Raw genomic sequence first — 17,652 nt, forward strand, 5'->3', positions numbered from 1 at the left:
ATATGTGAGAATGTTATTTGTTGATTACAGCTCAGCGTTCAACACCATTGTGCCCTCAAAGCTTGTCATGAAGCTCCAGGACCTGGGACTGAACATCTCCCTCTGCAATCCTGGACTTCCTGACAGGATGTCTGCAGGTGATGAGGGTGGACAATACATTCTCTACACTGACTCTGAACACGGGAACCCCGCAAGGTTGTATGTTTTGCCCTCTCCCTTATTCCTTATTCACCCATGATGTCGCCAGGCATAACTCGAACACAGTCATCAAGTTGGCAGATGACACAACGGTCATTGGCCTGATCACAGGAAAACAACTTCTCTCTGGATATCAGTAAGACCAAGGAGATGATTGTGGATTTTAGGAGACATCAGGGAGATCACACACCTGTTTGCATCAACAGGGCAGCAGTGGAGAGGGTTGGCAGTTTTAAGCACCTGGGGTCAACATCACCAAGGACTTATCCTGGGCCCACCACACCAACACCGTGTTCGAAACAGCATGAAAGTGCCGGTTTTTTTTCTCTGTAGGCTGAAGAAGTTTGGTTTGCCATCCTATATCCAGGCCAATTTCTACAGGTGCACAACTGAGAGCCTCCTGACTGGCTGCATCACTGCCTGGTATGGGAGCTGCTCTGCCCAGCATCGTAAAGAAGTGCAGAGAGTGGTGAAGTCGGCACAGCACATCACTGGCTATGAGCTTCCAAACATCCAGGACATCTATGCAACCAGATGCCTTAAGAAGGCCAGGGCCATCCGCAAGGACCCCATTCATCCTGGTCACATGCTATTTTCTCTCCTGCCATCCAGTAAACGTTACCAACGTATTCAGTCAAAATTAAACAGACTGCAGGACACAGTGGCTTCTACCTCCAGGCTGTTTGACTCTTGAACAGTCAAGCAGCATCCAAATTCAACACCTCATCCGGTTTTCATTAAATACTTTTACTTAATAGTTATTAGTGTTACTCAATTCCTATTGTGTTGTGTTCTGCAAATGTTTTTAACTTTTTTGTAATCTTAATGTATGTTGTTATTTTTTACCCCCTGAGCTTGTGGAAAAAGACATTTCATTGCCAGCAACCACTGCTGTACGCTGTATTGTTGTGCATTTCATAAATAAATCTTTGACTGATAACCTGTAACATGGGACAGAACTTTATGTTACACTCCACTAGACCTCTAGACAACCCTGAAGTTGTGACACAAAGGTTCAGCACTTTGTTTGTTATAATAAAGCACTCAGGTACCACATAATCTTAAAAAGACTGCAAAACTTTAGAGGTGTCAGGATTAGAAAGTTTCCCTCTAAAACAATGAAACTCTTGTTTTTGCAGTAAAACTCTGAGAATAAATGACACTGTAAAGAGTCAGAAAGAAGTCCGTGAGAATCTCTGCGAGTCAAACTCCACTCTCTGCTCATCCTGCTCCTCCCAGTCTGGTCTCAGTCCAACACCACACCTCCTGCAACAGAAGCAGGAAATACGTTCCACTGCGACACACACACAGGAACAGAGAAACGAAACTGAACTCCGTCCTCTGTGTGTGCAGTGAAATGGCAGAAGGTGGAGTTCATCTGGATCAGGAGAGATTCAGCTGTTCAATCTGTCTGGATCTACTGAAGGATCCAGTGACAATAAACTGTGGACACAGTTACTGTATGGACTGTATTAAGGGTCACTGGGATCAGGAGGATCATGTTGGTGTCTACAGCTGTCCTCAGTGCAGACAGACCTTCAGCTCAAGACCTGTTCTGGGCAGAAACACCATACTGGCTGAGGTGGTGGAGGAACTGAAGAAGACAGAACTCCAAGCTGCTCCTCCTGAACACTGTTTTGCTGGACCTGGAGATGTAGTGTGTGATGTGTGTACTGGGAGAAAGAACAAAGCCGTCAAGTCCTGTCTGGTGTGTCTCGCCTCTTATTGTGAAACTCACCTCCAGCCTCACAATGAATCTCCAGCTTTTAAAAAACACAGACTGACTGATGCCACAAAAAACCTTCAGGAAAAGGTCTGTTCCCAACATGACAAACTGCTGGAGGTCTACTGTCGTACTGATCATCTGTGTATCTGCTATCTGTGTGTGATGGACGAACACAGAGGACATGATACAGTCTCAGCTTCTGCAGAAAGGACCAACAAACAGGTATGACCAATAAGTTAAGTAAAAAATATTTTGTACAATGTCTAATTTTAGAACTTTTATTAACTTTGCACAACTTGACATTGTAAAAGCTTGAGAAGATGGAATGTGGTCCTTCAGCTCTAATTTTGTTTCCTTCTGAGTGTGTTTTGGCTTCAGCTACTGTTGAAATGAGGAATTGCAGGTAATTTTGACTACATCGCAAAAAAAAGAACAGTGCAGTATTTGTAGAATGAAGGATCCTTGTATTTTTGTCTTTCTGCAGAAGCATCTAAAGGCGACACAGAGTGAATTCCAGGAAGAGATCCAGCAGAGAGAGAAGAAGGTGCAGGAGCTGAGACAGGCTGTGGACTCACTCACAGTGAGTATGGAGCAGAGGAGAAGACAACAGCTCAGCTGGCTGCTGGAAGAGCCATTTGAGGGCTCAGTCAGGGCTCTCCTCCAGTCACACAGTGAGGAGACCACAGTTGGACCACTTTCCAGTGCTGTGGCTCTCAATCGCATTGAGTCACACTGTGGGAAATAAACAGGCTGCCTGGGCTCCCAGTAAGAGCTGAGTGGAAGGACTAGTTCAAATGTACACCCCCTCTCCCTCTCCCTCTCACCCTCCCTCCTCTCTGTGTGTCTCTAACAGCGCTCTGCACAGGCAGCAGTGGAGGACACCGAGAGCATCTTCACCCAGATGATCCGCTCCCTTGAGAAAAGGCGCTCTGAGCTCAAAGATGTGATCAGAGCTCAGGAGAAGGCTGCGCTGAGTCGGGCTGAAGGTCTCCTGGAGCGACTGGAGCAGGAGATTGCTGAGTTGAAGAGGAGAGATGCTGAGATGGAGCAGCTTTCACACACAGAGGATCACATCCATTTCCTACAGGTAACAACACTGCTTTTCTATGAGACTGGAGAACACAGCATGTGTGATACATTTATATGATACACTTAAAGGATGTGAGCTGGAGATGCTTCTTTCACTCATTCTATCTGTGTGTGTAGAGTTTCCAGTCTCTCTGTGTCCCTCCTGGACCTGTACACTTACCCACCATCCCTGTGTACCCACACTGCTCTTTTGGAGATATGAAGAAAGCTCTTTCTGATCTCAAAGTCCGACTAGAGGAAGCCTGTAAGAATAAATTCACAGAGATCTCCCAAACAGGTCAGTACAGAAATAAATACATTTTCATCATACATGCAATGTAGTACATTGTTTCTCATAAAATACATTTGTACATAGTTGTAATATAAACAACATGGATTTACAGTAATGTTTGTGAAGGTCTCAAAGCCAAGTCCATGTGAGTGTGTCTTTAGTGAAACTCTGATCTCCATGACAGTAGAAATGAAACCATACAGTAAACACACATGTACACAGGACCAAAGGTAAATCTCATTCCCTCACCTCTGTTTCTCTTCATCTCTTTCTAGTGAAAAAAGTCCTGGTGATTCCAGAACCCAGGACCAGAGAAGAGTTTCTACGCTGTAAGTCTGCTCACACACACACACACACACACACACACACACACACACACGCGCGTGATTAAGACTAAATGTTGTGCCATTAATTGTGTGGAGTTTCCATGATCACCCTGAGTTTATGTGGACAGATGTGTCTGTTTCAGTATTTCAGTGCTGTGAGTCACAGAGGTGTGTATAATAGTGAGAAACAAAACTCAAACACAAGTGTTGTTACTTCAAAAACAGCTCAAGTAGAAGTTCTCATCTAGATATTAACTACAGTAAAAGTGTTAAATTAATACACTAAAAGTGAAAGTTTCAGATCAAGAAACTAGGGAAGTTTTCTGTTGTTCTGACCCACAAGTAACTTAGTTTCATAATGATAAAGCGCAAATATAGAGTTTTATAATACTGAGTTTAAATGTACACATTTAGAATTTTTCACCAAGTTATGCAGTTAGATGTTTAATCGCAACTTCCCAGTAACTTTCATGAACAAGTTGAAATACTTTGAACCCATAATGAATTTGTTCACACACATACACACATTTTCTGAAACTGCTTGTCCCATGCGGGGTCGCAGGGAGCCGGAACCTAACTTTGTGCATTATATTTTGCGTTGGGGGGTGCGGTGGCGCAGTGGGTTGGACCACGGTCCTGCTGTCCAGTGGGTCTGGGGTTCGAGTCCCGCTTGGGGTGCCTTACGACGGACTGGCGTCCCGTCCTGGGTGTGTCCCCTCCCCCTCCGGCCTTATGCCCTGTGTTGCCGGGTAGGCTCCGGTTCCCCGTGACCCCGTATGGGACAAGCGGTTCTGAAAATGTGTGTGTGTGTGTGTGTGTGTGTGTGTGTGTGTGTGTGTGTATTTTGCGTTGGAGGTGCATCGCTGCTGTTCGTGGTGTTTCGGGTAAGTGTAGTTGTTTTACTACCTCTTTTCCCGCCGCGCATTCGTGTCGTGTAGCTGTGCAGGTTGATAGATACAATCAGTTGTGTGTTTGTGTAGCCTTGCGTGGCACTGTAATTATTTTGTTTGTTAAGTAGGATTTAGTGGGTTGGACCGGGTTCTGCTCTCTGGGGGGTCTGGGGTTCGAGTCCCGCTTGGGGTGCCTTGCGGCGGACTGGCGTCCTGTCCTGGGTGTGTCCCCTCCCCCTCCGGCCTTACGCCCTGTGTTGCCGGGTAGGCTCCGCGACCCCGTATGGGACAAGTGGTTCAGAAAATGTGTGTGTGTGTGTGTGTGTGTGTGTGTGTGTGTGTGTAAGTAGGATTTAGTGGTTTGTTAAGACGACTGTTCTCTGGATCATTTCTATGTCCCGGAGTGGGCGTGACTCCGTGTTCGATGAATCGCGTCTGATTGGTTGTTTGTTTTGGTCGCCATTGTTGGTGTAGTTTCGGTTTTGATTAGGAAGTCAGCCGATAGGCAGTAGCCTGGTTTAGATAGCGGCTGGTGATCCGTAGCGGCACTAGTATTGACAGCCTCTTGGTGCAAAGTCTCAGGGTGCAAAGACAAGGGAGTCTACCTGTGGGAGTCCACTGAGGGAGGCCACCGTTACAGTTGTTCTCAAGGGGTCATGCTTCCAACATCTCAACTATCTAAGTTTTCTACAGTAAGCAAGCCGTGTGAATTTGCCCCCGCTGGAGACCTGAGCGCTCTCACTCCTACAGTAATCTGGTTTATCCTCACCTGTCAAACCTTCCATCTTGCTTTACTTTCTCCATGGAATTCTGGAACTGCCAATCTGCTGTGAGAAAGGCTGACTTCATACCAGCCTACGCCTCCTATCTCTCACTGGACCTCCTGACCCTAACCAAAACCTGGATCACCCCAGACAATTCAGGCACACCTGCAACACTCTCTACTAACTACTCCTTCTCTCACACCTCTTATTCCTCCGGCAGAGGTGGAGGCACAGGCCTGCTCATTTCTCCCCGGTGGGAATACTCTATTCTTCCTCTTCACTTACATGATCTGTCCCCCTTTCAATGGCATGCTGTCTCTATCACTGCCCCAATCACTCTTGTTGTGGTTGTCCTTTATCGCTCTCCTGGCCCTCTCGGCTGCTTCTTGGATGACATCAACATCTTGTTGAGCTGTCTGCCAGGGGACAACACTCCGTTGATTCTCCTGGGTGACTTCAACCTGCATGTTGATGACATTCATGCAAGCAGCCTTCTGTTGCTCCTACAGTCCTTTGATCTCTTCCTGTCCCAATCCCCTGCTACTCACAAAGCGGGCAACTTGTATTATCCTGCAACTGTGGCTGTCCCGTCCTCTTTGTCACTCCGCTGCATAGCTCTTCTTCATTTCCTTTCAACCCTTCCTCACCACTACTCCTCGTCTCATCCTGCACCCGTTGTCACCTTCCGCCATTAACTTAAAATCTCTCTCGCCTTCCTGCTTTGCCTCTGCTACTCTGGCCGCTCTCCCTTCTGCTCCACAATTCTAAGATCTATCTACAGATGATGCCACTAACACTTTCCTCTCTGTCCTATCCTCCTCCCTTGATTCTCTCTGTCCTCTGTCTTCTAGACAAGCATGCCCCATCGCTATCCCTTGGCTGTCTGATACGTTACGTGCTAACAGGACCAAACTGCGGGCTGCAGAGCGAAGATGGCACAAATACAAAACTCCATTGGATCTGGTTGTCTACCAGTCGCTCTTAGCTGCTTTTCGATCTGCAGTCTCTTCAGCTAAAATCTCCTTCTTCCACAATAAAATACAGTCTGCATCTAAAAAACCACACAGACTCTTTGCAACCTTTTCATCCCTTCTGTGTCCTCCGCCACCTCCTCCTCCCTCTTCTCTCATTGGTGACAACTTTGCTTTGTTTTTCCAAGACAAAGTCAAAGCGATCACTGATAAATTCTCACCATCAACCTGCCCGGTTCACGCTGGACCTCCCTGTGAAGCTATCCTCTCCAAATTCAAGCCGCTCTCCAACTCTGAAGTCGCTGACCTCCTGATATTGCACAGAACCACCACCTGCTCGCTTGATGCGATCCAGTCATCACTCCTTCAGAACATTTCCCCTCAGCTCTCCTCCTTCATCTCTACAATCATCAACTCCTCACTCTCCTCTGACTGTTTCCCAGCTGCCTTCAAAACCGCTCTAATTTCACCTCTGTTAAAAAAACCCTCCCTGGACCCCAATCTGGTTGAAAATTACAGACCGGTCTTTCTCTTTTCCTTCCTGCCTAAAACCCTAGAGCGGGCAGCCTGTGATCAGCTGTCTGATTTCTTCACCTGGAGCCATCTCCTTGATGGTTATCAGTCTGGTTTCAAAGTTGGTCACTCCACTGAGACTGCCCTTCTGGCGGTATCTGATGCTCTCCAAGCTGTTAGAGCTGCCTCCCTCTCCTCAGTCCTCATCCTCCTCGATTTGTCTGTGGCATTTGACACAGTCAACCACCGGATTCTTCTCTCCTCTCTTAACCAGCTTGGGATCAAAGGTGGAGCACTAAGATGGTTTGAATCCGACCTATCTGACAGATCCTATCAAGTGGTCTGGCGGAACTCTCGTTCTTCTCCTCTGCCTCTCTCAACCGGTGTCCCACAGGGATCGATATTGGGTCCTCTTCTTTTCTCGATCTACACCTCCTCCCTCGGTCCGGTCACAGCCTGCCTGTCGGACATCTCTTCATGGATGTATGATCACCACCTCCAACTCAGCCTCTCCAGAACAGAGATTCTTTACCTCCCAGCTGGCCTGTCCTCCTGTCACAACCTGTCGATCAAACTGGACAACTTACTCATTTCGCCTAGCTCCTTCGCTAAGAGCCTGGGAGTAACGATTGACGCAAGTCTGTCATTCTCTCAACATATCGAAGCCACAACCCGGTCCTACAGATACATCCTGCATAATATTCGTAGGATCTGTCCCTACCTCACTACCGACTCCGCCCAACTACTTGTCCAGGCCATAGTGACTTCCCATCTGGACTACTGCAACTCTCTCCTGTGTGGCCTTCCTGCTACTGCCATAAAACCTCTGCAGCTTCTACAAAATGCTGCTGCACGAGTTCTGTTTGATTTGCCGAAGCGTTCCATGTATCTGGCTCTACTCATTTCTCTGCACTGGCTTCCTATAGCTGCCCGAATCAAATTCAAAACCCTGGTTACAGTGTACAAATGCATCAATAGAACTGCTCTCAGTTATTTACAAGACTTAATCCCACCCACAAAAGGTAAACCTTGGAGGTTCTCGGTTCTGGGTCCGTTGTAGTGGAATGACCTTTCCCTGTCACTCAGAACTGCGGAAACTCTGTCTGTATTCAAGAAGAGTCTGAAAACTCACCCTTTCCAGATCCACTTTGCCCAAGATCTCTCCAGCTCATTTACGGTGTAACTGTTCACACATCGTAACTCCATCAGCATCCCCAGATACAACCTTTATTCAGCCACTACTCTGGCATTGTACTTGCTTATTTCTGTATTTCATAATATTTCTAAAAAAAAAAATTGGTGGGAGGGTATCGGGATTTGTCTATCCTGTATTTTAGGTACCCACTCGAACAATGAACGTCGGTCCAGCAAGTGGTAGGTAACAAATTAGGTTTGCTTGAGACTTTCATGTCTGCAGCTATGTCTCCTTCTCATAATGTAATGCATAATTTGTACTTTTGCTGAGATGTACGTCACTTTGGACAAAAGCCTCTGCTAAATGAATAAATGTAACTGTAACTGTAACCTGGCAACACAGGGTGTAAGGCTGGAGGGGACACACCCAGGACAGGATGCCAGTCTGTTGTGAAGCACCCCACGTGGGACTCGAACCCCAGACGCACCGGAGAGCAGGACCCGGTCAAACTCACCGCACCAACAAGCCCCCCGCATAATGCATTTATTTTATGTAAAAATGAGCTGCAGTGTTTTAGCCTCTGTATGTTTTAAAAGTTATTTTAGAACATAAATTTCATTATTAATTCGTCAGTAACACACAAAATATGATTCTTGTTACTCCTTGTGCTCAACTCACTGTGACTCATTTAGTGTGTGTTTGGTTTTAACACACTGCTCCTTTGTCATGAGTATTACACACATGTCATAGTCCATGATATGTGTGATATTCCGTCACCATGACAACAGTGTGACCGCAGGCAGTGCAGCAGTTAGCAAAGTTCACTTGTAACTTCTCCCGCTGCTCTAGTGTCCTTGTGAAAGACACACTGCTGCAGTACCAGTTCCCTCTCACTCAATATTTCCTGTTGAACTGTCATTGATCATTTAAAGAGCCATTTTCTTAAAACTGTGTGATAAAGTATGAGCAAAATTGATTCTGTTAAGTGAAAATGACTGACAGTCCATCCTGGCCAATGAGAAAAATAGAATAAATCAGCTGACACAGAGCAGGGTTACTATTGGTTCAATCTGAAAATAATTTAAGTGGTTTAGAGAAATGCTATAAATCGTGATGACCAATGAAACGCACATATGAAGTCACGAGCTCAGAAAGAGACTGGCGGGAGTTGATGTGATTGGATAATAAAGAGGTGCAGCGAGAGATTCGTCCGTCGTCACAAAGAGTCACCAGTTGAGGCTTCATGTAGCATCATTAGTAGCTCCGTTGGACTGTAGTGTCTCCACAAGTGTTTTTCACACGCGGCTGGAAATCCGTCTTGTGCACATTTCTGTCCTCCCAACACAGTAAACGCTAATCCAGCAGGACTCCATACACTACACACTGCTTTCAGTACAGCCCTTTTGTTTTGTTCTGTGCATTTATTGTCCTGTTCCGTTGCTCCCACGGTCTCCGGAGAAACGACATTTCGTTCCACTGGATACAAGCTATATAGAGGAATGACAATAAAAACAACTTGAACTTGATGTGTCTGAGTTACAGAAATGTACCAGAGTAATATTATATTTAGGACAACATGCACTTTCTCCACAAATTCACTCAACAAGTACAGTAAATGTACTTGTTACATTATATAAATTGTCACATTAATTACTGACATTTTATCCGCCGTTACTCAATACAGCTGTAACTTACAGATAATATTACAGTAAATCGATGTAAAAATGAGGATCAGCTGAAGGCAAAAACTCTTTTGTTTCTCCTCCATCAGATGCCTGTCAGCTCACACTGGACACAAATACAGTGAATAAAAACCTCCGTCTGTCTGAGAGGAACACAGTGGTGACCTGTGAAGGACAAATACAATCATATCCTGAACATCCAGAGAGATTTGACTATCCTTCCCAAGTTCTGTGTACAGAGGGTCTGTCTGGATGCTGTTACTGGGAACTTCAATGGAGTGGGGATAATGGAGTTTGTATATCAGTGTCATATAAAGGGATTAACAGGAAAGGAAGAGGTAATGATTGTGGTCTTGGACTCAATAAGAAGTCCTGGAGTTTGTACTGCTCTCCCTTCAGTTACAGTTTCTATCACAATAAAGTAAAGACTGCAATATCTGGTCCCAGTTCCTCCACAATAGGAGTTTACCTGGATCACAGGGCAGGAACTCTGTCCTTCTACAGGGTCTCTGACACAATGACCCTCCTCCACAGAGTCCAGACCACATTCACTGAACCCCTCTATCCTGGGTTTTATGTTTGGTTTTCATCTAAAGTGAAACTGTGTTCTCTGAGATGAGAGAAAAAAGAGGAGCTGAACTCAAACTGAAGGAGGAATCCTCTGTGTGTTCCTGTATTGTTCTCTTTAAACATTCTGCTTATTTTTCTGCTCTATATCAAAAATTCTTTAGACATTGTCATTAGTTATCAGAGAGCTGTTTGAAAATGATGTCATTATTATTCCCTCAGTACAAACGACACAGTGGCGCAGTTGGTAGAGCTACTGCCTTGTGGTTCCTGGGCTTTGGAGATGTGGGTTTGAATTTAGCTCAGTCTGTGTTGTGTTTGCTGTGTGGATTTACTCTGGGTGCTCTGGTTTCCTCCCACATCCCAAAGACATGTAGTTCAGATGATCTGGCAACGCTAAATTGCCCACGGTGTGTGTATGAGAGGCTACCCTGTGATGTAATGGCGTCCCATCCATGGCAACCCCCCCCTTCCACTTTGCCCCCAGTCCTTCGAGGATAGGTTCAAGACCAACACTTGGGACATGCAGCTTGTGAAAATGGATAAATCTTTGAGTACAGACAGAGATACACACACACAATACAGGAGTGTCCAATTCACCTGAACTGCTTATCTTTGGACAGTGGGAGGAAACCAGAGGGAACCCAAAGGAAGAACATGCAAACTCTCAACCAACTAACTGGGGGTTATGTTCTTCTGGATTAAGCCGCATCGTGTGGGACCTTGGTTCCAACGTTTCGCTTCTCCTGTTGGAAGCATCGTCAGGGAGCTGCGACATCTTGTAAAAATTAGATGTGAACTGGGGTGTTTGACGGGGGTGGGTGTATTTACCTATTTCTTATTCGATGGTACATACTACAAGCAAGAGGAAGGTTCACTGATGGGCAGCCCTCTATCACCCATCGTTGCTAACTTGTTCATGGAGGACTTCGAAGAATGGGCGCTCCAATCAGCAGCACAAAAACCCATCTGCTGGTCAATTGACACCAACCGCGGAAGCCTACGAGTTTTGATATCTCAACCAACTACATTGGATTTGAAGCTACACCCAAACAGCCCAGGCACTGAGAGGTGGCAGCACTACCCGAAGTGTCACTGTGTTTCCCCATCATACAAAACCTGTATGACCAGTTATTCTCCTACAGATTGTTTTACATCAGCACTGCTCTGTGCGGTCTTTAGAGCACCACATGCCCATCTGTTGCTGTCCATATTTGTATCAAAGTGTCGAAAGAAACTACAAAATACATGCAGTTTTCACAACTTACTTTGTAAAAGATTCCATTCTCTAATTTGTCATGAAATAACATTTGTAATAAGTCACCTGTTTTCCAGGGTTTCTTCATAAGCACAATGACAGTTCACCTCAGGTTTTGTTTCTGTTTTATTCAGTGTAGAATTTACAAAATGAACAGCGAACCATATAAATACAGAGACGTTGCCCCGGTAACCATTTATGACACACTGGCCAAGCTCTCACTAGATGTGGCCTGTGCTCCCAAGCTCAGATCCAATTCTCTGAACTTGTCTTCCACCAAAGTGTGACTGTATCGCTTGTGAACACTAAAGAGAACTGAGAATGACCATGTTTTTCCTTTGGGTCTGACGTGTTTGACAAATGTTTAGTCAGCTGTACAATACGGAGGGCAGTGGCACTTACTGCACAACTTCACTCACTTTCAGTGTGCATTTTAACCCCTTTCCAACATTTCATCAACACTTTATAGATGTCTCAAAAGCTTTTTAGTCTCAAGGAATTTCACTTGTCACTGGTTTACACACCTGTCAAGCAGCGATCAGTGTAAAAATGTTGATTATTAAACATCAACTCCTGACAGTAAACGGAAGGAAACGGTAACTTCAGGCATTTAAGACGATATTAAGACAAAATCCTGAGATGTGCTTTTTATTTGTTGGCTTCAGGAATAATTTCCTGACATTACGCTGAAGATTTATGCTTTAGTACCTTGACAGTATCTGAGCTGGAACCGATCAGCATTGTCTGCTTGTTGGATAGTGACGTGTCAGTTAACATGGTCCATCCATCCATCCATCTTCCTCCGCTTATCCGGGGCCAGGTCACGGGGGCAGCAGTCCAAGCAGAGTCCCCCAGACTTCCCTCTCCCCACACACCTCCTCCAGCTCCTCTGGGGGAACCCCAAGGAGTTCCCAGGCCAGCTGGGAGACGTAGTCTCTCCAACGTGTCCTGGGTCTGCCCCGAGGCCTCCTCCCAGTGGGACATGCCCGGAACACCTCACCAGGGAGGTGTCCAGGAGGCATCCAGAACAGGTGCCCGAGCCACCTCAACTGGCTCCTCTCGATGCGGAGGAGCAGCAGCTCTACTCCGAACTCCTCCCGGGTGACCGAGCTCCTCACCCTATCCCTAAGGGTGCGCCCAGCCACTCTGCGGAGAAAACTCATTTCTGCTGCTTGTATCCGCGATCTCATTCTTTCGGTCATGATCCAAAGTTCATGACCATAGGTGAGGGTAGGAACGTAGATCGACTGGTAAATTGAGAGCTTCGCCTTACGACTCAGCTCCCTCTTCACCACAACAGACCGGTATAATGACCGCATTACTGTGGATGCCGCACCGATCCGTATGTCAACCTGCCGCTCCATTTTTCCCTCAGTCGTGAACAAGACCCCGAAATACTTAAACTCCTCCACTTGAGGGAGCAACTCCCCCCTAACCCGGAGGGGGCAATCCACCTTTTTGCGACTGAGAACCATGGCTTCGGATTTGGAGGTGCTGATTCTCATCCCCGCCGCTTCGCACTCGGCTGCAAACCTCTCCAGTGCACGCTCTAAGTCTTGATTCGATGAAGCCAACAGGACCACATCGTCCGCAAAAAGCAGAGACGAGATCCTGCAGCCACCAAAACAGACACCCTCTGTTCCCTGGCTGCGCCTAGAAATTCTGTCCATAAAGATAATGAACAGAATCGGTGACAAAGGGCAGCCCTGGCGGAGCGAGCCCTGAAGCCAATTATCCCGAGTCCAGGTCCACAAAACACATATGGACTGGTTGGGCAAACTCCCACGAACCCTCCAACACCCTAGTGAGGGTATAGAGCTGGTCCAGTGTTCCACGGCCGGGGCGAGAACCGCATTGCTCCTCCTGGATCCGAGGTTTGACTATCAGTCGGATTCTCCTCTCCAGTACCCCGGCATAGACTTTCCCAGGGAAGCTAAGGAGTGTGATCCCCTATAGTTGGAACACAATCTCCGGTCCCCCTTCTTAAAAAGAGGGACCACCACCCCGGTCTGCCAGTCCAGAGACACCGTTCCCAAGCTCCACGTGATGCTGCAGAGGCGTGTCAGCCAAGACAGCCCCACAACATCCAGAGACTTGAGAAACTCGGGGCGGATCTCATCCACCCCCGGAGCCTTGCCACCGAGGAGTTTTTTGACTACTTCAGCAACTTCAGCCAGAGTAATGGACGAGTCCCCCTCCAAGCCCCCAGCCTCAGCTTCCTCTACGGAAGGCGTGTCGGAGGGATTGAGGAGATCCTCAAAGTACCCCTTCCACCGCCCGAGGACATCCTCAGCTGAGGTCAGCAGCGCACCACTTCCAATGTAAACAGTGTTGGCGGAACACTGCTTCCCTCTTCTGAGTCGCCGGACAGTTTGCCAGAACCTCTTTGAGGCTGACCAAAAGTCTTCCTCCATGGCCTCACCGAACTCCTCCCAGGCCCGAGTTTTTGCCGCGGCGACTGCCAGAGCTGCGTTCCGTCTGGCCCGCCGGTACCCATCAGCTGCTTCAGGAGTCCCATGAGCCAGCCAGGCCCGATAGAACTCCTTCTTCAGCTTGAGGGCATCCCTTGCTATTAATAAGCCCACACCCGCCTGCCGCCTCTCACCCTGGGCAACACCAGAATAGTGGAGAGTCCACCCCAGGTATCTCTCAACCTCCTACACCAGCTCAGGCTCCTTCCCCGCTAGTGAGGTGACATTCCAAGTCCCAAAAGCCAGAGATGGCGCCCGAGGTTTGGGTCGGCCGGGCACTCGGCCCCAACCACCGCCCAAATCACAACGCACCGGCCCCTTACGGCCTCTCCGACAGGTGGTGAGCCCGCCGAAGAGCGGCTCCACGTCTTGGCTTCGGGCTGAGCCTGGCCAGGCCCCATGGGCATAGACCTGGCCACGAGGCGCTCGCATGCGAGCCCCCCCCTAGGCCTGGCTCCAGGGTGGGGCCCCGGTGACCCCTTACCGGGCGGGGTAAACAAGAACCTTGATTTAATGGTCATCATAAGGGGGTTTTGAACCGCTCTTTGTCTAGTCTGTCACCCAGGACCTGTTTGCCATGGGAGACCCTACCAGGGGCATATAGCCCCAGGCAACATAGCTCCTGAGATCATTCAGGCACTCAAACCCCTCTACCATGTTAAGGTGGCGGTTCGAGGAGGGGCAGTTAACATGGTAAAGCAGAATATTTAAAAAAAAAAAAAAAAACAAGACTGGAAGATCGTGTGGAATTTACAGACAGAACACAACCGAGTTCCACAGGAAGGTCTGTCCTGCCCCTGCCCTCGGAGCAGGTCTCTGGTTTGCCACCCTTCTCTCACCACGTGGTCAGGTTTGGGTGGAGATACAGATTCCAAGAGGTCCAAGTACTGCAGCAGCGGTGAGTGTTTTGTTCTGTCTGACAGAAGGCCATGTGAGGAACAGAGACTGTGTGCAAAGGGCCACTTCACTTCATTTCTAGTCTATCTCGCACTGTAGCACCGACTTCACCAGGGGATGCTTCAGCACTTCCCTCAGCACACCTCCATCACCTCTGTGGTGATCAGTTGTTGTTCCTGGTATTGCCTGTAGATGACAGTAAGATGACAGTAGTGTATGGTAGGTACAAGATCAGAGGGTGGCCTCTTGCCAGCTGGGCCCCCTTCGGAAGAAGGCTAAGAGCGTCCCTCCTCCCCGGAGGAGATGAATGCAGTGTGGGCCCCGTGCAGATCCCCGTCGACGTCGCTGAATCAGCGGTCGATGTACAAGGGAGGACACGCAATGCCAAACTCGGAGGCATACGTATCTTCCAGACGGGCACTCTAGCGGGGCAGCAGCGGCGGTGTCCTCTGGGAGGAGGTTTTAATGGATTAAAAAAGGGCCGGTTTTTAATCTTATTTTAGTGTTATTTTACTGCTTTATTTTTTTAACAACGTACCCCAATGGCTGATTTTAAAATTTTACCTCAATGTCAGGGGGCTAAAAAATAAAGTAAAAAGAACTGCTTTGTTCAACTAGTTTGAGTCCTATGTCTTCAACCTGTATTTTTTCAGAAAGTCCACCTCTGGGACCAGCGGGACATGACTCTCTTCTCTCAAGAATGGAGGAAGGGTGAGTCCTACTGGAGCGTAGGTGGCGTCCACTCTACAGGCATGAGAATACTTTGTGGAGACCGCGCCTTTGAGAAGGTAAGGCCTTTTTTTGGTCATGCCGGCCAATTTTTGGGGCTGGATGTCACATGGAGAAGTTTGCACATACGTGTTCTGTGTGTCTATGCTCCAGTGGAGGTCAAGTCCCGCATCGCTCTGTTTGACGAGCTGGTCCCTCACTGTGTGACTGATAGACATCTAATAATAGGAGGAGACTTCAACATTTTTCTCGAGTGCAAGGACAATGCTAGTATTAAAAATTTTAAAAATTTGATTAGCAGTTTTAACCTCACTGATGGTTTTAGAAAATGCAACCCTACCGATCCAGGCATTACCTGGTGCAACAGCCGCAGTTCCTGTAGTCATTTAGATTACATTTTAGCATCGCCCTCCGTTACTTTTAAGGTTTTCTTGACTGCCCAGTGGCCTACAGACCATAAAATGGTCGAAGCCCCGACCCATGGCTGTGGCTACTGAAAGATGAATATTGGAGTCGTCTAAGAAAAGGAGTATAGAGACCTTTTTTATGAGAATTTTCTGGTATGGCAGGATTCTATTGATTTTTACCCCTCGGTGGCTGATTGGTGGGAGGGGTAAAGGCGAAGGCCAAGACTCTCACCATCAACTATTGTATCCGACGTGCCACTTTGCGACGTCGAGATATCAGCTCGCTCGAGGAGGAACTCCAGAGGATTTATTCTTGCCACAATAACGGAGGGACCTTTGATTATGATAGGGCCGTGAAGATAAAGGCTACTTTGAGGCGGCTACATGAGCGGCAGGCCAAAGCCTTTCTGTTTTGTGCCAGAGTTACGTAGGTAAAGGAGAACGACAAGTGTACCTCCTACTTTTTTAATAAGGTGAAGGACTTAAAATGTAAGGGAGAGTTCACTTCTCTGCGGAACTAGCAGGATGAGTCCTTCACCGACACCACCCAGACGTTGGAGGTTGCATCTTGTTTTTATAGAAATTTTTTTAAAGTCAGGGAAATGGACCCGGTAACCGAAAGGAGTTTTTTAGATAATTTGACGTCACAGGTTCCCAAGGATGCCCTTGGCGACTTAGAGAGCCCCATCACTTAACTTGAGCTGTTGGAGGCACTTGGTAAAATGAATCAGCGCAAGGTTCCTGGCCTCGAGGGTTTACCAGTGGAATTTTATTCCACGTTTTGGGGCCAGCTTTTTTGCGCGTTGTTGAGGAGATGCTGGGCAGGGGCATGCTTACCAAGAGCATGAGGACAGGGGTGCTCTCTTTGTTATACAAGAAAGGCGATAAAGCCGATCTTGCCAACTGGAGACCCCTTACGATGCTTTGCGTCGACACAAATATCATTGCAAAAGTCCTGATCGAGCGCCTGAAGAAGGTAATGGCCGACCTGGTCCATCGTGACCAGATATGTGCACTATCTGGACGTTCTGTGTTCTGGAATTTGCACCTGGTCCGGGACTCGATTGCCTAGGCAGAAGACCGAAAGGTACCCCTCGCACTGGTTGGACCAGGAAAAGGCGTTTGACCGAGTGGATCACCACTTCCTATTTAACACCTTGAGCAGATTGGGCTTTGGCCCTAATTTCCTGAGGTGGGTGCGTGTGCTCTACACCGAGGTAGGTAGCCGAGTTACCATCAATGGCTCCCTCGGGGGGGGGGTGCCCCAGCGAAGTGGAGTGAGGCAGGGTTGTCCGCTCTCCCTGCAGTCGCCGTTCATGCCCACCCGGGGATTGACGGTCTGCTCCTGCTGGGGGGTGGCGGTGAGGTGGTGACGCTGACCCAGAACGCAGATGACACTACGTTGTTCCTGTGCTTGAACCGGTCGCTCGGTCAGGCACTCGGCCTGGTTCGGGCGTTCCAGCGTGCCTCAGGCTCGGCACTGAACTTCGGTAAGTCTCTTGTTAAGTTCTTCAGCAGCTGGAAAAATAGAGAAGACTACATCGGTGGTGTTTCTCGATGGAACGGTCCTCTCAAGGTGTTGGGGGTCAACTTTCTTACAGAAGGTGCTGCCAGGGCTAATTGGGTAGAACGCTTGACCAAAACCAGATGGAAAATAGGTTTGTGGAGGACAAGGTCCCTCTCCTTAATAGGGAAAACATTGGTACTGAAGGTAGACATCCTCCCTACATTGCTCTACCTTGTGCAGGTGTACCCCTT

At 47.8% G+C, this 17,652-nt stretch overlaps 1 protein-coding gene across 4 annotated transcripts; it reads left to right on the top strand.

The window, feature by feature from the left end:
* Nucleotides 1–1,522: 1,522 nt before the first annotated feature.
* Nucleotides 1,523–17,105, top strand: LOC108923261 (E3 ubiquitin/ISG15 ligase TRIM25-like). 4 transcript variants are annotated; one of them, XM_018733906.2, is made up of 7 exons: nt 1,527–2,146; nt 2,409–2,504; nt 2,778–3,011; nt 3,131–3,290; nt 3,560–3,613; nt 4,466–4,494; nt 9,655–9,777. In XM_018733906.2, the coding sequence occupies exons 1-7, from the start codon at nt 1,556–1,558 to the stop codon at nt 9,688–9,690; spliced, it is 1,200 nt and encodes a 399-aa protein (XP_018589422.2). In that variant the 5' UTR covers nt 1,527–1,555; the 3' UTR covers nt 9,691–9,777. The 4 variants fall into 4 exon arrangements, with proteins under 4 accessions (XP_018589420.2, XP_018589422.2, XP_018589423.2 ...); XM_018733904.2 differs by lacking the exon at nt 4,466–4,494 and having other exon boundaries at nt 1,523–2,146; nt 9,655–10,184; XM_018733907.2 differs by lacking the exons at nt 4,466–4,494; nt 9,655–9,777 and adding an exon at nt 15,412–17,105.
* The last annotated feature ends 547 nt before the right edge of the window (nt 17,106–17,652 follow it).

This window comes from Scleropages formosus, chromosome 2, assembly GCF_900964775.1.
Source record: "Scleropages formosus chromosome 2, fSclFor1.1, whole genome shotgun sequence".
Classification (NCBI taxonomy): domain Eukaryota; kingdom Metazoa; phylum Chordata; class Actinopteri; order Osteoglossiformes; family Osteoglossidae; genus Scleropages; species Scleropages formosus.